General features: G+C 40.3%; 1 protein-coding gene across 20 annotated transcripts in view; it reads left to right on the top strand.

The window, feature by feature from the left end:
• The window catches only part of ERICH2 (glutamate rich 2), a 40,847-nt gene extending 32,202 nt beyond the window's left edge, over positions 1-8,645 (top strand). For 14 of the 20 annotated variants that reach the window (XM_066176648.1, XM_066176645.1, XM_066176642.1 and 11 more), the window contains 3 exons: positions 3,033-3,158; positions 6,882-7,036; positions 8,047-8,645. In XM_066176648.1, the coding sequence (XP_066032745.1) occupies positions 3,033-3,059 (27 nt within the window). In that variant the 3' untranslated portion in view covers positions 3,060-3,158; positions 6,882-7,036; positions 8,047-8,645. The remainder of the gene's footprint in view (positions 1-3,032; positions 3,159-6,881; positions 7,037-8,046) is intronic. The other 6 variants (XR_010719460.1, XR_010719461.1, XR_010719462.1 and 3 more) reach the window with 2 other exon arrangements.
• The last annotated feature ends 9,705 nt before the right edge of the window (positions 8,646-18,350 follow it).

Genomic DNA, 18,350 nt, shown 5'->3' with positions numbered 1-18,350 from the left:
TTACAGAAAGGTGAATGTGTCCAGAAGAATATCTATTATTAATTATTTTTAATAGAAATAGCTTGGATAGCTCAGAGGGTTGTTAACATAGCTAGGGCTATCACTTCTTTGCCACCATTTTAATTTGGCCTGAGATGGGAGTTACTAACACTCATTTTCTGATCATTCGGTAGTTTTTATGCAAATTGTTCGTGGGTTTTACTTACTTAGAACAAGACATATATTCACGTTATAGAGAAAACTGTCGTGCCAGCTCTAAGCTGCTGCTAATTGTCACAGGCTTAAATGGACCCGTTTCAATTTAACCCAGTTGAGGATCTGACCAATGGTCACAACTGGCATTAATTAGCAGATGTGTTATCAGACTCCGTGGAGATGTCCTGGGTTGAGTGACAACAGATGCGCTCAGCTGCTGCAGCCAGTGGAGCTGTGCCAGTTTGGCAGCTGATGGCACAGTGCCCAATGCTGGCAGGTGGAAAGTCCAGGTCACCCCTGATGAAGGCACACTGGTGGCTTTTGTCACCAGTCTCCAAGTAGAAGGAGCCCAGAGCACCAGGCGGGTGGTTGTAGTAAAGCACAAAAAACACAAGACTCCTGGGAGGGGAAAGGCAGGGAGAAAAGACAGAGAGGATGGAGTGCTGAACTGACTTGTCCCTGAAGCTGGATATACACAAGACATTACACTTCTAAGAGAAGCAAAAGCCACTAGCACGTGTGTTGGGGTTCTGGCTTTCCATGTGTGCCATCTGATCCGACACTGTAATGCCAGTTGCAAGTGTGGGGCAGAAGGGTAAGGGAAACACATCTAAAAGCAAGGGATCCTGAAAAGCAGTTGGATTTCACAGAGATAGCTACTGACAGTCTCTGTGCTATTATGGCTGTAAACCAGAGGGTTGGACCATGACTAAAAAAGTGTCTTGAGCAGGTCATGGAGGTGAGTGAAGAGCAGGAATGAGAAGCTGCTATTTTATCAGGGAAAAAGAGCATGCTATCCTCCTTTTGCACTTATCTGAGTGCAGTGCGGGTTAAAATCAGGCCAGAAACCTGTCCAGATATTAACTGCTCAGTAGTAGCCAGTTCCTCTTCTTTCTCATGCCTATCTACCTCCACAGGATGGTGACAGGAACAAATTGCCAAGCTATAGGCATGGGATGTTTGTAAAGATTTATGGTTTCTTAATATTTACAGATAGCTCAGGGAGTAATTTTTTCAGCTCTTGACAGAGTTTGGAAATTTGCCTAACTTAAATGACCCTATGTATTTTGATACACTGTGAAACAAAGAAATTCTTTTAATTGTGAGATCATTCTGTTGTAACCTAGGAAAGGAAAACAGCAAGAGAGTGAGGGTTCAAAAGTACGGGGAATGGAGAAGTTTTTAGACTGGTTGCAGACCTCTGACCCAGCTGACAGGAAAATGCAGACTATCCAAGGAAGGTGCTACCACCTGAAAATTCTCTGTCACCCTTCCTGCACATTTCTCCCACTACTCAAAGCAAGATATGAAAAGATGTTCATGCACCTATTTCCTGTGAAAAATCTGTCTCCTTCTCTGAATAGCCATCTTTGGGCCCCACTGAGACTCATGTGGGATATAGATGTCCAAGTCCAGGTTCTCGATCTACACACTCCCCGCATTTTTCATCACCTGAATTTTTGATAAGAAAGTTCTAAAACATTTAAAACCTTTTTTCTGCTCATGCCTTTTGGTCGGTCACCAGCTAAGTTGAACTTCCCAGCAGTTAATCCTGATTCACCTCCTCAGACTAGCCACTGCTTCACCCATATGTCTACCAAGAGTGTCCTGGTAAAGCACATGTAACACGTGTTCAGGACTGAGCAGTACACAAAGTACAGCAGCTGTGTTCACTGTCATTCAAAGGCAAGAACTTCAAATTCCACCCAAGCTTCAGGGGCTTCGAGCCCTTATCTCTTATCAGCAGAGAGAGCAGGAACCTTAGGTAGGAAGCTGCATGCTAAATATTCATGGGGGAAGAGATTGTTCATACTTCCTGCAGAAGTGGTGCTGACACATGTAAGGTTCTCTGGGAGGAGTTTAAGGCAATGAGGTACAGAATCAGATACATTCTCCAGCCCTCCACTGCTGAATTAGCTTGCTGTTTTGGATTGGTGCAAGATAGAGGATCTCTTTTGGTGTACTCATTGCTGGGTAAGGTGTTTCTAGAACACTGTCTTCACAGCCTAATGAAAATACAGTGATTTTTCAGAAAAATCAGTAGGACATATCCTCAAAGGATCTGATGATTATCAGAGTTTTAATTAAAATAGCAGGTAAAATAATTATTATAGTGTGCTATTATTTCTAAAATAACAACAGAATAAAGATGCCTATTTCTTTTTTTGAGTGCAATTTTCTAAATGAAAAAGTAAACATTAATATCTGCAGAGATCTTACTGATCTTGTACGATAATTTAGAAAAATATCCCTATTAGGGATAGTTATATATGCTTTTTGTTGGAAATGCAATCACAGGCTATGCACATAGCTGCAATCTGTAGACAGATTAAGTAAATTAAATCACTCAATGTCTTTTTTCAATAGCTCTAAAGTTAAAAGTAATTTGCAAAGAAAATACTCAGTTTCAATTGGTTTGTAATATCTGTTAATGATCTTTGGAAAAATTTCTGATAATACGCAGGAATTCCCTCAGGGCCAGGGTTGTGAATAAGTGGATTTTTTTAAGTTTGAGATGTCATTAGCTAGTGATTTCTTGGAAGTAAAAAGCTGTTACAGAATAAATTGCAGAGGTATACAAGTGAACAGGACAATCATTTTTATGAATAATATACATTATTTCCACTGTGCTTTCTGCCCTCCAAAGAAATAATTTACAATCTAGCTTGCTGTTACAAATATCCTGGAATAGCAACCACATGAGCATTTTGTGCTTACTTTATGTGTATTCTGTGACTATATACAAAAGTACACCTTGGTGGTATAAAAACACTAGTGTAAGGAGCTGATTTGCCCCTTTTAATTTTTTTGTTTTCTTTATCTTCATCTTCCAATAGGTAACTTTTTCAACCCACAAGGGTTGAAACTTCCCTCAACGGAAATGACCTCAGCACACCTATTCACTAGAAGACATCCTCCTTGAGTTCTTGGGGGGGGGGTCTGTAAGATGACTGAAGTTGCAGGTAAGTGCAGTCATGGCAAAAAGTGCCTCTATTCTCTTGGTACCTTGTCAGCATTAACATATTCTTAACAGTTCAGAGATGAATCAGGTATTTATCATGCCCAACCACAGTAAGGTAGCATGAAAAAAGGCAATAAGGACAAATGAGATCTCCTGGTTCTGCCCCCTGCTTAGGATATCTCAAGTAGAAAAAATGCCAGAAACATCATAGAACACACTTTTCCATGGGGAATGTTGTCCTGCTTCCAAGGTTCAGTTATACAACTCAACTATGGGTACCTGAGGATGGACCTCCTGCTTCCATAGGTTCCTCTGGGTGGTTCTGGGTTTAGATGGGGCTGGAAGGAATGCTGGTTTGAGTAATGGGGCACTGGGATTCCAGTGTGTGCTGTCACACAGTTCAAAATATGCAGTTAATTGCAGCCATTGACCTTTTGATTTCCTCACCTTCCTCCAAACCTTTTTCATCCAAGACTTTGTTGGACTTGGTCTGCTTTTTCCTGCAGACAGAGCTGAAGACACACCATGCTAGCATGGAAATGACTGACGCCTTCAGGGTTCCCATATAGGGCTGGAGGAGAAAGGATTTGTCCCACTCTAGAAAGAGATGCGACAGTTTGAAAAGCCTCCTAGACTTTCCTGACCCTCTGAAGGACCAGTGTGATGGTTTACCATGGCTGAAGGTGCTGTCCTGACACTGCCTATTGATTGGCACATGCCATGAACCACTGGGATGATTAGACATCATTGTGTAGTAGCACCTAGTAAAATTCACAGATTTTTTTTAAGGCTAGGAGCAACCATCATTATCATCTAATCTGATTTTCTGCATAATGCATTCTACTGAATTTAACCCAACCTGAGCTTTGTGTGAAGATTTGCTTTTATGCCTAAAAATGACTTCTCATTTAAAAATATGATGCTGTTTCTCTCAGTACTAACCATGTGATAGCAAGTTCTATTAATTAGCTGTACGTTGTTTGGAAAAGCAATTACTTTCATCCATTTGAAATTCAATACCTTTTTGCTTCACCTTGCAGGATAGGAAAGATATTTTCATTTGCTGCTAATTAAGTTCAAAAATCTTGAGGACAAAATTTATTTATATTATAGTAATGCTTAAGTAGAACTCTGACGAGGCCTGGGGATCCCATCACACAAAGTGAGGGAGACTGTGCAAGCCCTTTGGGACTGGGATTGTTTTAATAGACACATGGCACATTTTCAAGGAAGATGAGTGATTTAACTGAAGAAGTTGCCAGTCAAGTCAATGGATTTGTACCTCTTAACCACCTATGCTTTTCAGAAGAAAAAGATAGGGAAAAGTGAAGCTTCTAAAGGTTAGACCCAAAAAATGAGTTAGGCGTTAGTCAAGTTCCTGGAAAAGGACTTTTCACAAGTACATGCAGTGATAGGACAAGGGGCAATGGCCTTAAGATGAAGAAGAATAGACTTAGATAAGATATTAGGATGAAACTCTTAACTATAACTAGGGTGCCCAGAGATGTGGGACACCCCACCCTTGGAAATGTTCAAAGTCAGGTTATATGGGACTCTGAGTAACCTGCTCTAATGGAAGGTATCTCTGCTTATGGTGGTGGGATCAGAATTAGATGATCTTTAAGGTCCTTTGCAGCCCTAACCATTCTATGATCCTATGATTTAACTAAGAAAAACCAGTGTTTCTAATATGTAGCTCTGTGTCCTATCCACTCTCCATGAGTCAGATTGGCCTCCAGTGGCTGAAAGTTCTTTAAGACAACAGGGTACACTGAGAAAAACACCTGCAATATCTGGTTCATGAAAGGTCCTAGAGCTTTTCAAAACTGCTGGGGTTCAAGGACATTTTCTGAATTGTCCGAGATGACAGCATGTGTTCTAAGTTTATGGAGAGGGTTCGTTCAGTTCAGTATGATTTGTATCATAGAATCATTAAAGACCTCTAAGATCATCAAGTCCAAATACTAACCTAACACTGTCAAGTCTACACTAAACCGTGTCCCTAAGTGCCAAATCTATGAATGTCCCATGAGGATATATCTTTCTTGAGAGACAAGCTGGTGCTTATGTTCTTTCCCTTTTCTCAAGAAATTTTCCATCCTTTTGACTTTTATCATTTTTATTACCATTCTCTGGACTTGTTCTATTTCTACTTTCTTTTTTCAGGGATGAGGTGACCAAATTTGAAGACAGTATTCAAAGTGAGGATGTGCCACTGATTTATATAATAGCATTATAATATTTTCCATATTATTCTCTAAAACTCTTTTCTTTGTACAAACCCTGTAAGATTCTTTTAATTCTTTGAACTACAATGCCTTTTAACATCTGTAGTTTACTCTGATCAGATTTTAACAAAGGAATAAAAGGCTCCATTTTTCACATAGAATTTTATTTATTGTTTGAACTTTAGAGGAGAAATTGGTTAACTTACAATTTAAAATTCTTGGCAATTTAGACCATTGGGCAAGGATTTCATTATCAGCCCTTCTATAATTTCTGTAGAAGTGTGTGAGGCTGAAAGTTAGTGTACAAAATCTTCACTATCGGGCTTGTCTTTTGCTTTATAGACATGGACCAAACCTAATTTGGAGCTACCAGCAGTCCCAAAGATGTCAGAAAGGGCATTCACCTGTACCCCCTTCCTGATGAAACATGCTGGAGCCCCAAATTTACATGCAGTTCATCCAGGACAAAGCATGCATGCAGCACCTGAATTTTGCCATTTCCCACACACTGCACCTCACACTTCCACACCAGGCCAGCGAAAGATCCCTTTGCAAATTATGCACTTTATAACTGCAGAGGGTGAGGATCTTGCTCTTGTGTCATGGCTTGGCATTATGCCTTCATCAGGATATTAAAAAAAGCCCAGGGAAAATGGTTACAGCTATTCTATCGCCTGAGACACTTCCGGCACCTCTTGCCTTTCCTCAGAATTACCAATCCAAGTGGTGACCCTGCCTGACCCTACTTATCTTGTAAAAGCTGACAAGATCACAGCCTGAAGCAGTATAGCCACAGGCTCAATACAGGCTACCAAAATGTCTGTTTAGTATTTTCAAGAAACGTTGCTCTAAAGATTTATAATACCAGCTGGTAGATATATGGACAACACTGGTGCACAGCCCTGACCCCTAAACATTCAGCCCCACTTACACAGAAATTTGTGTCTCTCAAGGGGCCAACACTGAGCTGCCACAAAATAGTGATTCCCTACCAGCAAGCAAGTGGATTTTAAGTACTATTTGATTACATATACTAAGACTTTGGGTAAAAGTATTTGAAAACTATGGTCTTGAGTTCAGAATTTGTGGTTAGTTTTTTTTTTTTTTTTTTTTTTTTTTTTTTTTTTTTTTTTTTTTTTGTTTTTGGATTTTTTTTTTAATTGGTTGCATTACTGCTTTAGCAATAGAAAGATCCCTGCCATTTCTGTATAACATATAGAATTTATTTTTAGTTTGGTGCAGAGAATTTTTTTCACCATGACCAAAGCCATTTTTCATTAGAAGTTATTTTTAGATGAACTGTAAGTTTCCTCCCTAGTAAAAATTTTGGCTGCACCAAGTAAAAGCAAATGCACATTTCCTCAGATATCTCTAAGGCTAAATACACATTTAAATATAAAAAAAATTTGAAGGGTTTAGTTGCATATACATTCATACACCAGATGCATTAAATTCTTGCAAAGTAGTGTGGGCTTTTTTTCCCCTCTTCTTTTTAGAACAGCAAAAAGACTTGGAACAGACATTGAGGTCCTATTGCTCCTGTTGGAAACTTCTGTTGACTGCAGCGTGAGTTGGATGGGACCCAGAGAAACCAAATACAGACAAGTAACGATGAGTTGGCCATACAAGCAAGGAAAATCACAGATAACAGGTGCACACCAATTAGCAATGTATCTTTTGGGTCATCCAGTACATCTTCTTGACACAAAGAAGTTGTTTCTTATGGCATATTTTTTGTGGTTATTTTGTGCCTAGATTAAATTTCCTAAGTGATGCTATATCTCAAGGGAGAGGTTGTGTTGCCTAGAGTATCTTGTTGTCAGGAGTTTTTTTCCTTTCTTAATGTCATCATGTTTCTCCTTTTTACGTCCCTTTGCAAATTTCCTTCTTTCCCTTCTTTGATCTCTTTTAACTAGTCTGATGTTGGGTTTAGTTAGCATTAAGGCAACTCACAGATATTTAGCTCACTTAATGTTCTCTAATGTAGTGGTCCTTTCAGCCTTCTTGTTATTCTTCATTTCTTCTTGTCACACAACTGTCTGTCAGTATCTTTTTCTGTTATGAGATTTTAATGATGTGATGCATTTCTCCGATCTAACAACAGATCTGGTATAGAGCTGAGCACCCCTAGTGTCTTGTCACCAAAAGGCCCTCCTGACATGTCCAGGGGAAAACTGCAAGCATTCTGAACAGGCACACAGGCAGAGTATCCTGCTTGAACCACTTCCTTGGTGCCACTTTATTGACCCAAAACACACTATTAAAACAGTTAACCTAAGAGTTCAAAAAAACCAAGTACATGTCATTTTGCATTTTTTTTATTTCTCATAATTTAAAAAGACAGAATAGCACAGATTAAAAAAAATCTTTCATGCTGTTGAGATTTTCTAACTCTTGGTCATGAACATAACAGACTAAAATTTTGGAAGACATCATCTTCCATAACTACATCTGAGTGCTTGGAGAGTACATTGTAGAAAGTAATTATATACATAGTCACAAACCTAGCTGTTCACTTCAGGCAATAAATTCTGATCTACAAACTACAACACTCCTTTTGTGCTAGATGAGATCTTGGTTGTAATTGACTGTCTTTGCTTTTGTGTTCTGTTGGATTGGAGGAATATAATTTTAATCTGCTCTCTTTAAATTTTCATTAAGGAATGTTTCAGCTACCTGCAGCCTCATCCGATGATGCTTAATGATCTCAGCTAGCTCGATCTTCAGTGCACCAGCAGGGACCTCTTTAAATTGGTCAACTGTATAGAACACTGCTTTCAAGTTTAATGTACTTGGAATTAACCTTATAAAATAATGGCTGATCTAAAGACAGGTTATATACATAGCACAGACATGTATGTGTGCATTTATATGTGCACATGTGTGTATACATGTATATACATGTATATGCATGGGTGCACACCTATGAATAGAAATACTGATGCTACCCACCTTTTTGAAACCTTTACAGCTAGTATTAACACGAATGTGCAGTTAAATTGGCAGTGTTATACATTTTTGTTGGAGTTTACTTCTGTAAGATAAAATCATAAAGATAAACTGTGAAACTCGTGCAGCTGATGACATAATTCTAGAATCTCGTGATGCTGAATCTCATATTTCTAGGAGTGTGGGATGGATGTTCCTCGCTGAAATAATTATACTGCCTATTGCAATATATGTTTCCTTGTTTTTATGTGGGCACTGAGATGTCCAAACTATTAAACGTCTATGGTACAATGAGTCCTGTGTTCCTTATTTATTCTAAAGAAGGCAATTAATCTCCATGGTTTTACTGTATAATAAAGCAAACTACTCTAAGAATCTCTTACAAACATAGCAATAACCTGTGACAGTATGCATATTTACTTTTAATAATGATGTCCAAATATACATATGTGCATATAAATATGCATATATGTATATAGAAACACACATAGAGAGACATATACGCAAATTAAATGGAACTGATTAGAATGTGGCATGAGTAGATTCAGAGCTTACCTGTTATGGCTGTGTAAAGGGATAATTTGAGCTACAAGGACATGCAAGAAAGCATAGCTCAACATACTCCACTGGCTCATTCTCATTATGCTAACCCGTGACAGGCTGTGGGGTACCAGCAGACATTCGTAATGACAGCTGGTTCAAAACAGAGCTTTCAAAGTAGTGCAACACCCTTAAATTCCTTCCAAAATGTGGTGTTTTCCAGTGCTTAACTGAGGCTGGTCCTTAAGGTCAGATGTTCAGATTTAAGTTATTCCAAAAAGAATCTGGTTCTTTATGTTTGAACTGTATATATGTTCAACATAAAGGCTTTTTTTGCCCATGAATTTGCATTTGAGCTCATACATGGATTATGTTTGTCTACTACCCACAAAAATGATGGATGTTTCTCCCTGATACCATACCCTATTTGCCTGGGATGTCCTCTACCAATTTCTTCACTCTCTTCTACATAAACTGAGATTTGGATGGCAGCTCTTTTTTTTTTTTTTTACTAAGACCAAAAAAAATCCATCAGCTGTTATGTTGAGAAAGGGGGGAAAAGCAGCTTTACTTTAACATCACCCATATTACACCCCCTATGCTCAACCAACTAGGAACACAGCAAAAAACCAAACCCAACTAAGCTTCAGTTGTTGTGTGTGACTTTTCTCTGGTGGATGCGAATAGAATCTGGAAACACCCATGTTCCTCCTTGGGAGAGAAAAGCAAACAGGTTTTATGTATTTGCAATTGAACTCAGTGAAAAACAACCAGGCACAGAAAGCATGCTTGAAGGTAAGACATGATAAGTAAACATAAATTTCACTATGCTAAATTCAAGGGAAATATGCCACATTGTTATATTTATTACAGAGAATGTGTGCTAATTAGTTGCTACACCATGCTGGTGCAAGAGTTGAGTATTCCATATGGGACAAATGGAGGAGCTGACCCTGGGATGCTGCTGGCTCTTGTTTAGAAGCCAGTGTGTGAGGAACATGCCATGAATGGCCTTGAGAAAATGAGACTTACTTTTCAGAGGGGTTAGAAAAATACTTTAAATCTATTTTAGTTGTACTGGATGACTGGACTGCTGAGTGTGCAGTATGTTCAAAAGCAGTTTTTTGTTGACCATACTACCTGGGGAACCCAAGCACTAATCATCAGGCCTTCCGAGGAATTCAGACAAATAATAGCACTGCTGTCTGGGGATCTTCAATGCTACCAGGACACTTCTCTGTAGATGAAATCAAGGATACCTGAGCATCAGGGGGTTCAGAAAAGCATTGACTATGCGCCTGTCAGTCTCTTTTGCATCTGCACTCATTTCTGGAGTATTGACCCTGCTTTAGCGGGAGGTGCATCTGGGGAGATGTTGAGGGGAGCAGGATGGTTCTGTCCTCATTTCTGGAGGAGGTATGGGTCTCCTGCAAACCAGAGGTCTGTGCAGGGCTGTTTCCCCGCAGCAGGCTGGCTTGGCTTACAGACACCCCTCCTGCTAGCTCCAGCATGGTACGTGTGAGCAGTGTTGGCCACGCTCACAGGCTGGCGATGCTCCTGTCTGCCATCAGCCTTCCCTCCTGGATCAGGGCCGCTACCGATTGCTGAGGGGTGGCCAGGAGCAGCTCCCTCTGGTGAAACGCTTTTGTGCTTTTATCTCCCTCTTCTTGGCAGTAAGCTGCCACTGGCTCCCAGCCATGGCCCTTTCGCCCTCCCCAGTGCCCAGCTTGCATGCTCAGCCAGTGCCTACATCTCTTCCAGCAGCTGGCCCTACTCTTCCTCCACAGCTGGCTGCTGCCCCCTACTGTGGTAATTATTATTTATTATGGATATTCAGTGTACATTATGTGTCCAGAGTCCAGTACAGGCTGAATCACTACCAGGGTCTCACTGCGTGGGCAGAAGCACACGGTCATGCAGAGTTGTTTCACACTGATATTCACTTGACTCTCACACAGGGAAAGACTGAGGGGAAAGGGCTGAAGGTTGCTGTTGGCACCTATTAGCACTATCTGATGTGACACCTACTCTCTGTGCTGTGTTACGTGACTCCTGCAACAGCACAGCTGAGCTCAGAGCTCCTTTTTCTCCACCTTTCTATCAGTAGCAGGTCTCCCGCTATTCCTGTTACCTAGCTGGAAACACCTGAGGTGTTTTCCAAAAGTCATGGTTGCTACAAAATCACAGTTTAACTCCCAGTTGCTGTGAATGCAGACATTGCTCGGCACAGCCTGGCTATGTGGGATACCATTTTCTTTCCTATTTCTGTCCATCACCTTCTTCTCTGGGTTTCTATGTTCATGCCAGTTCCTTTGTTCATGCATCCCTCTCCTTATACTTCAACATTCCTTTGCACCCTTCCTCCCTGAAGACACCACCCTCAGGTAAAAACAGAGGAGCTGTAACTCCCACAACCTAGTGCACAGGCAAAGGCACCTGGAGGGAGAACCAGCTTTCTGAACATTTGGAAAAATATGGAATCCTGGACATATTCCACACATATATGTGCATGTGTGAGGGGCAGGTTCTCAGATGTGCTGAATAGGGCTAGCACTGTTCAAGAAGATGGAGCAATATTGCTCCATGGCAGCTGAGAATTTGTCCCAGTATGTAAATGTAAATATCTATTTTTACAAACCCTCCTACAGGTTTCTTTAAAAAAAAGCTTTCTCTTTAGACACTGGAAACATACAAGCCAGTCAGAAGTGTCCCAGTTTCTATATTTTCTCTAATTCTTACCTGTGACTTCCTTTGAAAGCTTTCAAAATCTAATGAATTAAAACTGAAGAAGCTTTGCCCTCAGTACACTGGGCCTAGACTACAGGAACCAGAAAACCCCCCAAAAAACCAAAAAACTAGGAGAGAAAATGGAAAGGTACAAAGCCATGTAAATCCAGAAAATTTAAAATGCTTGATTGAAAGTGAGCTCACCAAACCAAGCAAAATTCCGACTGTCTATTACTTGCAATCTTCTGCCCTTTCAGCTAGCTGCAGCAAGTTAATGTAAAGAACAAATACTTAGTCTCAGCATCAGAGCACTTTTTGCTATAAATCACTTTTTAAATTGTTTTGGGTTTGCATTTAATTGCTTCCTTTGCATGCTATGTGTACACATGCACTCCTCCCACCCCCCATATTTCATACATAACTGTCGTGTAGGCTGAAGTCTTTGAATATGGAGTATTCAAACTTCAGAGCACAAACCTCAGGAGTTTCAACCCAGGAATTGATTTGTCCTCTTTTAAGATGGGAACCACATGTGTGACTTGAATCCAGATCTTGGGTGGATTCTGGATACACTAACTTGTATGCACCAGGATTTGGGATTCAGACTCATTTATTTGTTATGACACTAGTCGTGATACCTACTACTGGGTGTTTGTTCACCTTTCCCTGCCTCAATAGAAAGAGAAATGCTTCTCATATTCACTTCCAGACTGATTTGTAGTTCATTCCAGGATGAAATCATTATCAAGTACTATTCTCAGTTTTATTTCTTAATATTCTCTGTGACAGTGGCTCATAGTTGACTTCTGTAAAACCTTTAGAACCTTTGGATCATCTGGTCACCTTTCTCTGAGAAGACCCTGTCATCCCACTTTTCCTCTGAAGTTGTTCCACTGGTTTTTCAAAGTAACCAAGTGCACTTCCCCCCCCCTGCAACAGCCTTAGTGGTTTGGCAGACTGAAGAACACCTTCATTCTTGGGTGTTCTTGTCCAACAAGCTCTCTCCTGAGCTGTTGTTCAAAACTGGTTTTTTTTGGGCTCCCTAAAACTGTGGCAAACTTCAAAGCTCTTTTATTCCCAGGATTTTCCTCGTCTCCTTTTGAAGACAGGCAACATAATAGGGCTTCCCAGCCTTCATGAGCTGCTGCATTTTTCAAGGGAAGAAGGCATCCTCTTGTCAGTATCTTGGCTTTTTCTCACTTTATTTCCCCTCAGAACTCCCAGATGAACACCATCCGGTTGTGGTGATTTACTGCACTTGAGTTTCTCAAGTTACTCTACAACTTCCTCCTTAGAGACTTCAATCTATATAAAGGCCACACTCTGATTTTCTTTTCAAAGTGCCTTTGGCACAGGAATTTCTGCACCACTCTCAGCAGCAGACACAATGCAAGAGATTAATTTAACTCCTCTGCTAGCTTGTTGCACTCTTCTGACCCACTGTATATGGATTTGTGGGGATCTCCGCAATGTTTTTGGGCAAACTCCAGGCTAAGAAATACATTCACCAACAGGCGAGGCTTGTCTCTCAACTGGTACTCTCTTGCTGTTCCATTGAAGGATATTTCTGTATGTTACTACAGCGAGCCTCAGCACATCTTACTTGACTGGTTTATTAAGTCCGGTATCATTCCTTTGCAACTACATCTGTCACAGGTGGGTTAAATTCTCACCAGTGCAAACTGGCACTGTCCCTAGGGAGATGTTCCAGTAAGGAGCTGGATCTGCAGGAGACCCTTCCCTAGTGCTTTGACAATCCACCCCATGAAAAGTCACAGCAAAGGGGCAGGATGAGTACTCAGCATCACAACCCGAGAGGAGCGGGGTTTGTATCCTAGCCCGTGGTCTGGCCCCCATCAAGTGAAAAGCCCTTTGGTCTTTTGCCTTTCATAAAGGGAAGTTGAGGGCTGGAGCAATCCTTTCTCTTTTCTGGTCTTTCTTTTATATATTTTTATTTCTGTTTCTTCCCACTCCCTTTCTGTTTTGAGAAAGATAGAAACTGCCTTATGGCAAATCCAGTCTTTAATTATTTTGAAGGACAGAACTAGAACATCAGAAATGGGGCAAATACTCTCCATGCCCTGTTTTATTCTCTGACAGGTGTAAATTTGCCTCCAGTCCAGATATTTCAAAAGAAGGTCAGCTTTTGAACACACATGCTCACAAACACTTCTGAGCTTTGTGACTTAAAACTAATTTCAATGAACTTTGATGACCATAACTTGGTCTGTTTACAGAGTCAAACCCAAGAAATCAGCTTAATTTGTACTGCATTCACTAAAGATACATATGTCTGATTTGAGACACAGACAAACATCCCTTTGATATGGTATGGATATGAGACTGATGTTCACTATAGCTGCCTAAGGCCCAGATATGGAGACCATGCCAGAAATCAGTTCCATTACTTCATCCATCAAAGAGAAAAGCATTTATGCTGTTGAGGTTGTCCTAGCTTTCTGAAAGGAGAAGCTGCAGAAAGCCTACTGTGGCTATCCTTGTTTCACTAACTTTCTTATTTCAAATGAAGAATTAAAATCTGACAGCTCTATTTCTCATTAGCTTTTGTGAATAAGGACCCTGAGCTTCCTAGAACTTCCTAAACTGAAGTGGAATACTCTGGTGGTGTGTTTTTGTTAAGTTGTTGTGAAGTTACTTTCCCAATGAATCATCCCTGTTTCCCCCTGAGATATTTGATATCACCGAGGTTATCTCCTCCCTCATCCAGCTGTCCATCGCTCCCTAGACCTGCCCTTTAGCCCATCTACATTAATGTCAATCCTCCCTAATCCCTGCCCTTGGTTCTAGAAAGTTCCCTGTCAGACCCTGTTGTCCCAACGCCCTGCCTAAACCCCTCCTGAGAATTGACCTATTCCACTAAACCCCATTGGTCCATGTAGTGGTTTGAAAGCTAAACAAATGAGAGGCTCCAAGGCAGAGATACAATTTAATAGGAAGAAAGGAAAAAAAGTAAAATAAAATAGATGAAATAATACAAAAGACCACTGACAGAGTCAGAATACAACCTGAGCAAGGTGATGGAAGCAGTCCAGTTGAGGTGGTCTTCCTGAAGCAGTGATCCTGTAGAAAGATCTGGTAGCACTGGTCCTCTGGGAATCCAGTGGGTCAGGGCCCCCTGTACTGTCCCAAACCCCAGATTATGCCCAGGTGGGAATGCTTGGTTCCTCCCCCTGGGCGGAGCATCTCACAATGGGATGATGAGTCATGCCTTGATGGTCCTTGATGGCCCATTAAACAGAGACAACTCCCGGAGGGAGTTATCTCTGAGTCATGGGCAAGGCATTTGTTGGGCCATTAACAGAAGATAATGGCCCAGAGGGAGGGGGTCTGGGAAAACACTGCCCCACCTGGATTCAACAGTTCATGAAGATGGTGATAGAATACTTATACTTATCCTATACTACAACACAGGACAGTCCATGTGACCCTTTCCACTCCCATCGTCTTCCCTATTGGTTGTCATATTGAGAGTCCTTCCTGAATCTCCTCCCTGTTGTCTCCCTGATTGGTTTAAGAATTGTACCCTCCCCCTGTACCTCCCCTGTTCAAAAGACACTGCACAATGCTGGTTTTCGGCTTCTTGTGTCTGCCCCACTTGGGGAATAAACTCTCAATATTTGTAAGTGCAGAGATGTCAGTTCAAGTCCAGCCTATGCATTCTATGTCAAGATACAAGCAGGCATGTTCATCCCTAGGACATCTCTTTATGATAAAAGAAAATATCTTAGTGATTAATTGGGTCATTAGTTTTCTAAAATTTGGGAATTCACGTACAGAGCACTATGCTTTATAAATTGCTGTAGCTGTCTTAGAATGAGCTAGTCTCAGGTAACTTTTATTTCCCTGTCTGTCACAGGTGACACCTCCAGATCTCTGTTCAACCATTTCATACGGCCATTATGGGATGGTATCTCATGTGGCCATATGAAAATAAGTTTCTGTTGCTGGTGGAGTCTCTCTTTCTCTCTCAACTGCAGAGGGAGTGTAGGAAATTTCCTTAGACCAAACCACTAAGGTGATACTATCTCCTTGTCAATGTCTTGGTTTATTAACATTTTTAACTTACGGGAAGTAATTCTGATTTGATGTAAGTTTTTCTTTTACTCTACTCCACAATAATGACAATGCCTCCTAAACCACCCTTTTCTAATGTGTTTTTACTGAAATTATTTTCAGTTTTTCTGCTTTATGTAACAAGAAATGCTACTTTTCTTGGTTTCATTTTCATAATCTACAGGTATTCTTACTTTAACTTGCAATATTTTGGCTGAATGTAGTCATATACTAGGATCCCACTTAGCGCATGAGCAAAATGCACTTGTAGTACTGTACAAAGTTAAGATACAGAGAATAAATTATAAGGAGGCAATTTTAGGATGTTTCTCCTAACTGATATAACTAATTTTGTACAGTTGTAATATTGACAAAATATATCAGAATACATATTTGAATTACTTTGAAAGCATCATTTCAATGGCCAGAACAAATGTAATGTGTTGATACTTATTAACTATGGTTCACAATAATTAAGTGAAGTAATTGAAATCATACCATACAGCAACATAAGGCAGTTTCACCATTTTTGTACTCTGCCTTCTCACAAAACAAGCAGGTTACACAATACCTGTAAAAATAAGGTTCTAGGAGATCAAAAATCTTTCAGAGGCCATTGGGAAGAGTTGCCCAAAGGTATACAAAGCACTGAAGACAACAATAAAGAATAGTCCTATAGAGATCTATAGCTCTTCCTAATTAAGAAGCAGGCAAGGCTTGGTGTTTTATTTTAATAATGCTTCCAGAACTTGAAAAGTCTGTTTATATGGCCTATGTGCCCATGCTGGTGAGAGAAGAGTGACAACTAATGCTATTGGAAAGGTGCAAAAACCAGCAAACCTTTAATTTGGCTTTGGGGTTACTTTGAAGTCTGTTTATGGTGTGGAACATATGTGCTGTCAGGACACAGGCTGGTTCCTTCTCAAAACCACTGCATCAGCTATCATTTTTTTCATTAAAACTTGCATGCTATTCTCTTTCTCTCTTCTCTCCCTTTCTAAGATACTGAAACTATTGTTCGAGGCTCAAGTTCTGGTTCACCTGCCAGTGGTCTGATCACATCCACTGTTGCATCACCTCACCCCCTTACTACACCTTACCCAGGAATGTGCAATACCTTCTTCTCTTCTTCATGGGATTTTTGCCCGGACTTAACAAGGCAGATAGGACAAGGCAGATAGTGCCTGGAAATGCTGCCTCCTGTGTCAGTCAGGCTTCTAAAAATCCTCCATGCTTGCATATGGCTTACTGTGGGCAACTACAAGAAAGCTACACGAATATTTTTTGGAGAATGACTTCTTTGCATAGCCTTTCTCACACTTTTCTGAATAGTCCCATGCAGAAGTCTACACTTTAGTTTGTGATGATAGGAAATTTTCACAGACAAATAACAAATAGCTTCTCTCATCATCTTCATTGATGTCAGACTGTTGTGTAGGTGAACCAGGAGAGAAAGCCTATTGTAAAGTGTGAATTGAGTAAAGACTATGTTGAAACATCCCACACAACTGAGCACATTTGCAGGGATGATTGCTTCTTCATTTCACCGTACTCAGTATATAGCTCACTTCTCTTGGTAGGGCCTACTTTCTGGAGAGATACTACCAAGTGGAGGAAATCTGTGCCATAAGTATGACTGTTGATCCAAAATGAGTGATTAGTAAACATCTTTCAGTTGGTGCTGAAAACAGAGATGAGCAAGAAATGAACTTCAGGAGCAAAAAAAAAGGTTAATTACATCCACTCTATTCATGGGGTGGTTCATGGTTGTCTTTCCTCTGCAAATTTTTGTCAACGTTGAAAAATTCTGCCAAATCTAAGAAAATGTCAAGACCTTGGCATAAATCTCTTACTTACTCATGCATTTGAGTCTATTCAACAGCTTCTCATTTAGTTACAAAGCATTTTTTAATTTATGTATTAGTTCTACACTCTTTAAGATTTTAAGAAAGTTCTGACACAAATTTGGGTGTAGGAACGGGATCTTAAGGGTAGATATGCAAAATTCTCAGAAGAGTTTTGATGCATCCTTGGCTTGCAAGAGTCTGTTCTAGGAGAAATTTTGATTAATCTTCAGACGTGAATGGCACAGTTTAGGGCCATTTATAAAATTTGTGAATCTTGCAACTGGCTCTGAACATTAGTGTACTTGGGAGGACCCATGACACTCTGTGTGATCTCAAAGTGGCATCTTGGAAAGGCGGGTTTTGTTCTTTTTCTCTGTATAGATCCTTAAAAATATGCAGATCTATGTGATCTGCTTCTCAAACAAAGAGTTGCAAATTCAGCTATGGATCAAAGATTGGAGCATATGCCTATTATTGCAGCTGCCAGTTAACCGATCCAAATGTTTAACTCTTTAAAGAAATAGAGGGTCAGCAGCTTTCTGAATAATTGTTTCCAGACAATCTTCTGTTAGTTGGATTTCTATATCACATTCAACTTCAATTGCTGCTGTCATTTATCTCCATTCCACAGAGTTTAACTTTACTAAATTCACATGTTAGTATTTGAGCCACTTACGCTTAGACACACCCAGAGCATGCCCCAGGCTCGTTGATTGTTTTTTATGGTGCCACACAGATTAAATGAGAAAAACTAATGCTATCCCAACACCTGCCCCTGGCCTTTTGTCACACTAGGAAGAGCAGAGACAAAGAAACCAGACCATAAAA

The sequence above is a fragment of the Chamaea fasciata genome, unplaced genomic scaffold (assembly GCF_029207755.1).
Source record: "Chamaea fasciata isolate MVZ Bird 193981 ecotype frontalis unplaced genomic scaffold, bChaFas1.0.hap1 SCAF_2, whole genome shotgun sequence".
Classification (NCBI taxonomy): Eukaryota; Metazoa; Chordata; class Aves; order Passeriformes; family Sylviidae; genus Chamaea; species Chamaea fasciata.
The sequence above is the reverse complement of the archived record's forward strand: the minus strand, read 5'-3'. Positions and strand labels throughout refer to the sequence as shown.